Consider the following 8,173-nt stretch of genomic DNA (forward strand, 5'->3'; position numbering starts at 1 on the left):
ATGCCTCTGCAGTTGAATCGGTTGTTTTTGCTTTTGAAAGTGCAAATGATATTGGCATTTTTCCAGCGCCGAGGAAGTTTTTGTTTTTCCAGCAGAGAACCAGGTAAGAGAAAAGATATAACTCAAGCTGAGGTCTACCGTATTTTCAAAACTCGCCAGGGGACTTCTTATCTTTTAGGGAATGGATAAGCATCTGTTACCACTTTGATGGCAGTACTTTCATCACCTGCCGACTCTAAGCGAAAACTCTGGCATCAACATCGCAGATTTTTGAGTTCCAATATGCATATAACGCCGCGCCCACTGCTTACGAAACATCCTCACTCCAGCAATCCTTAAGTGTCATGCACAAAACTTATGCTCGTCTTAGTCTTGACATCAGCATAAAAACCGAGGTCTTTTAATCAAAAGCATCCAGCAACATACCTAATATAAATAATACACCTCTGTCAAACGTTGATTCTTTTAACTACCTAGGCAGTGTCATATCACAAAATGGACATATCGACGATGACATACTACAACGGATCAACCTCACCTCTTCCTCGTTTGGACGCCTCCCAGAACGAATATTCTTAAACAGAAATCTGAGGTTTGCTGTCTATCGTTCTGTTGTCATCTCAACATTACTGTATGGCTGCGAATGCTGGACCTTATGCTGCCATTATGTGAAGAAGCTAGAGTCATTTCAAATCCATTGTCTCCAACGAATTCCACGCATTACTTGGAAAGATAAGGTCACCCACACAGAAATTCTCCAACAAGCAGGAATTTCCAGCGTTGAAGCCATCATCCAAACCCGTCTTCTAAGATGAGTAGGCCACACTATCAGGATGCGTGATAATCATCTCCCGAAAATGATCTTCGGAGAGCTATTAACCGCTTTCACCCGTACGAGGGACCAAAGAAGCAGTTCAGGGACCATCTTAAGCTTGTCGTCAAGTCCTGTGATATTCAACCGGCACAAATTGGACACTTCGCTCGGAGCCGGTAAACCTGGTTCTCCCTCTGCTAGGAAGGAGCTGCACACTTTGTACTAATCCGATTTACCAACAACATAATGCGCAATTCCCTTGTCATTTGTGTTCAAGGACATGCCATTCCAGGATAGGACTGTTTTCACATCTATCAACTCACAAAAAAGATAAGACTCCTAGAGGACAACGTCGTCGTCAACTTTGATGGACAGCTATGAGCATGTCAGCAAGTGTATGGCACAATGTAGTAGCACCCTTTTGATGCAAGTCTGAGGAAGTTCCTCTCCAATGTCTAAAACAGCAAATATTACCCGACATTTCTTTTAGAATTTTCGCGTAAACTGGCCTTGCAAATAGAGATGGTACGGAAACATACATATTGGCAGAAACCTTGGGACCGGTGTACTGCTGCGCAAGGTAACTATTTCGAAAGAGATGATGTTAAAACATAGGTAAATAAGTTATTTTTTGTTAAACATAACTAGTCCAGGAACGTTTTGATACCACTTCGTATACACAAACAATCGCATATGGCATACACATAGACACACACATACACAAACACGCACATATATGTATAAAGAGTAGAAAAAACACGCACTTGTGTGTTGAAGACCCATGCATCCCTTCTATATGTACTAGTATATCCACACATGTACATCCATATATCCATACACTCACATATTCAGAGATAGAAGGAAATGTCTTTCAATTTCTTAGCGACCAGTTTGAATTTTAGGAAGAATTTAAATCTCAAGGAAAAATGTACATAGATACACATACCTGCATTAATATATAATGAAAGAGTGAAATAGAGATACAAGAAAGAGTGTTGGAAAGAATACGCGTACAGGTATTTTGTGTACACGCGTATATGCTTGGAAATATTTCTTCGAAACTTAGTTGTCAAATATGCGCGTGTATCCTTAATACGTCAACTTCATACACATTTTACGATTGTTTCTTATCTCCCTATCACCTCAATAAATTAATAATTATTCAATTTACCCAATTCTATTTTCTCTGATGGTGGAATTTAATTCGGTCACCATTCTCTGTAATACTACTTTTTCTACCATGCAATTAATTTAATTTGAGGCGTCAATATATGTTTGCACACTTTATTTTGATTTTCAATGGTATCTGTCTCGGAACTGAACACAGTTCACAATGTATAGTTACTACGGAGAAAAATTTCATGAAAAACTGAAATTTTACTCTTTGTTTTCATTTGTTTATGAAAACAAAACATAGTTCAAGAGATTTAGCCTTGATGAATGATAAAATGATTTATATTTTTCTTTCATTTCGGAATACTTTCTGATCCGAAACATTCAGATATAGTAGGCGATTGGTGTGCCGGTAGCGGATGACTAGTATTTGTCCACAATGTCCTAACGATATGTTGCATTTCGGTGATACAATTTAAAAGTGTTTTATAGTCATTCTCAACCCACTGATATGCATCGAGCATTATGTTTTTGAATTCCCTCTCTTTACCCACCTCTTCATTAAGTTCCTCTGTTTCTTGTCGTAGCTGTTTTATTTCTGATTCGAATCGATCTTCATCTAATTTAATTTGATTCTTTAGTGAGGAAATTATTCCTTTCGTTTCGTTTACGAATTCGCTTTTACTACATGCTTCAGCATAGATCGTTTGTTCCAGTTCAAATTTTACTGATTTCAGTTGCGAAATAACATCATTATTTTCTTTAATAATTTCATCCTTCATGTTGTTTTCTTCGCTTTTCTGTTGTAAAGAATTATTCAGTTCTGTTTGAGCATTTAACATAGATTCTTTTTCTTCTTTTAATTTTTTAATACATTTTTCTTTCTTTTTAAGTTTTGTATCTAATGCTAATTTCTCCGATTTCTGAATATTCAACTGTGAAATGAAATCAGTATACATTTCTGACATTTTATCGATGTTTTCCTTGATTTTTTTCATGTCTTTAAACGTTCTATTTTTCCACTCATTAAGTGTACTTAGACACACTTTTAAATTGTTGACTTTTCCTACAATTTTGTCTTTTTCGGCTACCATTTCACATATGAAATCTTGTTGTTCGCACATAGTCTGACGGTATTTACTAATCTGATTTCGCAACATTTTAATCTCTTCTTTAGAGGAATTAGCTTTTTTAGAGAGATCTTCAAACATGTTTTTGTTTAAAGCCATTGCATCATGATTAATTACATCCATCTGAAGTTTTTTACATCGTTGTCTCAGAGCATGTTTCTCTTCCTGTAGGTTTGTTTGCAGCATTTTCATGCCCATTAGCTTTTTATCAAGTTGATGTTTTTCAGCTTTCATTCTACATATGACTCCCAGTAACTGCTGTTCATGATAAGGCGTGCTTTTGCTCCCCAACGCACAGATATCATTTTCAAAGAGACTGCTGACACTTAGATTGGATTTCAGTTGTTTATCTCTCCTATAATCTGAAAATCTCCTTGAAGGTTCTATTAGGTCAATATCATTTCCAGCAAATTTCTGTTTTCCTTTTGGAGAATATTCTTTGGAGTATGAATGAAAGGAGCTTATTTCACAATTTCCATCTGGTTTGTCTAACATATCCCAACTGTCAAACGAACTACACAATGCCTCATTATTTTTAAATGATTCCAAACCTAGATCTGGCTTTATAAATAAACTACGATGTACTTCCGGAGATTTTTTTAAAATTGATGTTTTATTTATGTGAATGCCGGAACTTGCATTAGAACCAATAGATTGTACGGAAACAGACGTTTTAAATGTTTCTTGACTGTTGGATCCAGCTGCATTTTTTGTTTTGAGGATGTTGTCCGAATCTGAATCCGAATCACATAAATTCCTATCTCCCATTATAGGATTTGAACTATCTAAATTGATTCCATTTGGCCGAGAGTGTCAGGATAATTACACTTTGAGACCACCATTTGCATGTGATTTATACGGCAATGATGTTAATGCTAAAACCCCTGATTCGAAACAAGTTGATGCCACTTACATTTTTAAATGATGTTATAACATAATGAACTGATTATGACGTCAAATGTATGATATCTTCAAAATTTGCGAAATCTGCCAAAGTATCAGTTTTAATGTGTTTGAGATAGAACAAGTAATAAAGAAGCGAATTCACTCCTCAATCGAAAATAGATTTTTCAAGGAAAAGTAACAATCGACTTTTATGAAAGACGTAAAATCTGAAGAAACTTGGTGCTGACTTCGTCGGTGTATCATGCTGCGAAATATTTCAAATGAATTAATCTTCTTCCAAATCGGTCTTCCTCCCAAAGGAAAGTTCACTCTCTAAATATCAGTTTCTTTTCATTCCTACAAAATACATTAGCCAAACTCAAGAAATTCAATTGTAATACATTATGGTTGCTGCCTATTGTGGAATTTATAAATAATGCAAACATTACATTTCAATGTTATTTAATTCAACTAAGCAATAGTTTCTTTTCGTAATATATAGCATATTTGACAATATTCTGATATTTCCATATTAAATAAAAATACATAATGACTAATAGATATTTCGTATACCAGTCTGTCATCCCAATACATTTTTACACCATAAACTATTCAACATAAGTAAGAATTAAGTCGTTAATCTTTGATAACCGCCTTGTTCCTGTCATTCTATTACTCTGTACATTCTTGCCTTCACTCTTGTTAGGTTTAATTTTATATATCATTTATCATGTATGAGTTATTTGAAATGTTAATTTTGGCAGAAGGCGTATTCAATCTTCTTCCTTAGTGACAATGTATGTATGTATGTATGTATGTATGTATGTATGTATGTATGTATAGAGATAGATAAGGCGGCGAGTTAGCAGAATCGTTAGCACGCTGGACGAAATATTTAGCCGAAGTCGACTTTGCCTTTCATCCTTTGGGGATCGGTAAACTAAGTACCAGCTGTGCACTGAGGTCGATCACACTGACTATCCCCCTCTCCCAAAATTTCAGGCCTTGTGCTTATAGTAGAAAGGATATACAGAGATAGATGCATATATGCATGCGTGCGCATCTATATGTGTAGATGCCCTTATACGTGCGTATTGTGTATGCATGCATATGTATGCATGCATGTGTTTTCTCTTCCATTATTTCTTCTCTGTCTCTCTCTACTCATCGCATATCTATCTATCTATCTATCTATCTATCTATCTATCTATCTATCTATCTATCTATCTATCTATATATATATATATATATATATATATGCGTATATGTATGCGTGTGTGTATATTCATTTGTTTGTAGATGTTTTTCTATGTTGTGTATGTGTGTTTCGCTGAGTGTGTGTGTGTGTGTGCGTGTGCGTGTGTTTGTGTACTTGATACACTCCGGATTAACAACCTGTTTATATAAGGCATGTCGAGGTGTGGCTGATGTGTAGACAGTGGTATTGACACTTAGGCCTTGTGAAAAAAAAAAGCGAGGAGGTATGACATCTCCCTTGTTGCTTGATAACTTCCATAACAATCACAGTTGCTGTGAACTTAGTATTGGAACGTCATGCAGGTCTCAGCATAACCATCCGTCCTTCGGTTTACTTTTCGTCCCGATTGAAGTTTTTCACATCGGTGAGAAACCAAAGCATTCCAGCTTCTTGATGTTTAACTCGTTTCGCAAGCACACTTTCCACGGATCTAACGATTCCCTCTTGTCATAAAGTGACACTTCCGCACCTCATACAACCTGTACCGGATGTCCTAATGCATAAGCCTTCTGCTACAATGAGGTCCTTTGCAATGGATCTGGCTGACTTTCTGGGGTTTTGCTGATGATTTTTAAAAACTTTTCATCAAAGTTATGTCTCGTGATGGTATCAGGACTCTGTGCATGCATTTTGCGTTTAACTGCTGGTGTTGGATCCCTGTCAGCAGCTTCAAGTTCTTTTCGAACTTAGATAACAAAGCATTGAGCGACTTTCGGGAATCGAACTATCTCTGTATCCACATGCTGCGATTTAAGGCAACGACTACAGCGCACATTTTCATTTTCTGAGTCAGCCGATTGTCTGACTTTATACATACATTGGTTCACTTCACATGACCATTGCATTGTCCACTTGAGTGCCGTATTTCCCCTTGTGTATATAAAAGCACATATTCCTAAAAAGAATAGCAGTGCAACGACAGGCCAATATTGCAACCAACTGCTAAGGAAAGCATGCAGACGGGTAAGGATAAAGAAAAACATTGACCAGTTTCCTTATAGAATCCGCTATGGAAATTACGATACTCCAGTAGACAAAATAATGATCATGAAGAGTGAACCAACACAAAGAAAGATTATATTTTTCTTGATTACTTCGGTAATAAATTGCATTATGTTTTTCCTTTTAATTTTAATGGTATTATATGATATAAAGTTTAAAATTAGAAAAGACGTAACTGAGAAGCGTTTCGTCCTATTTCGCACATGAACTTAGGGTGTTTTGTCCTAGGTCTGTTTTATCTGGACTCCATATATATATAGAAAATGGAAAAAACAGTCTTTGACTGCCATTTCTAATTCCTTCGGTATGCGGCGAAGCAGCCTGTTGCTTGCCCCTTTAATTATTTTTACTATATACTAAACTTTACAAAAGTTCCTGACGATGAATTTGTCATATTTACATACCGAAATTTACCGGTAAATAATTGTTGGTTATATGAAAATCCACTGAAAAATTACTTACCATTTTTATTGTATATATATATATGTGCCTGTAGTATGTATTTCTGTTGTATGGAATACACGGATGTATTCCAGTTTTGTCTTCTGTTTCGTTGTAGTTTGTTTTGAAAAGTAAAATTCTTAAATACTACATTATGATTTTCAGAATTTCTGTCTCATTTTGAAGATAAAGTGACGTTTGATGTTAGCGTAAGTTGGTTGGCGTTTAAAGTAGCGAAAGCAAATGTGATTTGATCTAGTTGACACTACATTTTGAATGTGAACCGCTAGATTTATTCGTCACCAGTCATTTGTTATCTTGTTTTTGTTCCCAGTGTTTGTGTATTTATCATCGTATTGTTCAAAGTGTGTTTCTCCCATCTTGTCTCATGAGGTGAAGGGGAGCAACACACACACACACACACACACACACACACACACCACACACACACACACACACAAACACACACACAAATACACACACACACACACACAGAGTAGCGAAGTTGATGGGCATATTCCAAAGAAGTACTCCACTTTATTCGGAGTTACTCTGCAGCACCAGCTGTCTTGCACGAGACATTTCAACACCATTTCACAGCTCGAATACACGTGTCAGAGGCCCCAGGTGGAACTAAGCGGGGAATGTTTGATGTTTTTCCTTAACTGCTGAATTGTGCAATCACTCTGTTGAGTGGAGTGTAGCCAAGGAAATCTCAAAGTTTTTGCAATCTTACTCTGGATGAGTCCACTCATAGATTGATCTACAATACACCCTCTTTAAAAATCAATCATTTTTGTTTCTGGTCTTCTCAGCATGGCTAGTTACTATTAACAATATATTGTAATCTGAAATGAATAATAATAATGCATTAATAAGTTCAAGCAAGCAATATACGCATAGATAAAAGGATAAAGTGAGAAGCACTTAGTTACTTTCATGATTTCTTACATCACATAAACTTCGTGTTACCTATTTGTACATAAAGAGAAACATTTGTTCTCATCTCATTTATCACAATTTCTTGTGACAGCATTTGCAAGACTAATATTGACATGCAGTGATAATCTAAAGATGCGATAATTGTATATTTCTATCCTATTAATTTCAAAATTATCCTCGACATTAAAAATAGACACAACTTATAGATTAAAAATCTAGATTAAACTTGCCTTAATATAAAAATCAATTTTTCCCCGCTCAGAATAAATTCACCTAAATCTATATTGATATTAACGAAACAATAATGTATCTTCTCTATGGAAACTTGAATTCTAGAGGATGCATTTAAATCTTCCTTATATTGCCTTTCATCTTGAGAAATAGAAAAAAAATAAACATCGATGTCGTCACTGTGGCAATATCTTTGATCATATATTTGTTCAAGAGGTTTCGTGGACCAAACAATATCGCAAACATATATCAATCCAATTATGAAGTATCTATGTGAAAGCTCGAAAATGTCCGTCGATCACAGACTACTTTCTTGAAAAGAGAAAGAGAAATGTGTAACGAGGAGAACCAATCCTA

General features: G+C 35.7%; 1 protein-coding gene across 1 annotated transcript; it reads right to left on the bottom strand.

Moving 5' to 3' along the window:
- Window positions 1–212: 212 nt before the first annotated feature.
- Window positions 213–3,997, bottom strand: LOC118767964 (rho-associated protein kinase 1-like). Its single transcript, XM_036513488.1, has 2 exons — window positions 2,096–3,997; window positions 213–226 (listed from the first exon to the last, which is right to left on the bottom strand). Exon 1 carries the CDS (start codon window positions 3,823–3,825, stop codon window positions 2,281–2,283), a length of 1,545 nt encoding a protein of 514 aa, XP_036369381.1. The 5' UTR covers window positions 3,826–3,997; the 3' UTR covers window positions 213–226; window positions 2,096–2,280.
- Between the last annotated feature and the right edge of the window lie 4,176 nt (window positions 3,998–8,173).

Source organism: Octopus sinensis, linkage group LG2, assembly GCF_006345805.1.
Source record: "Octopus sinensis linkage group LG2, ASM634580v1, whole genome shotgun sequence".
Lineage (NCBI taxonomy): Eukaryota > Metazoa > Mollusca > Cephalopoda > Octopoda > Octopodidae > Octopus > Octopus sinensis.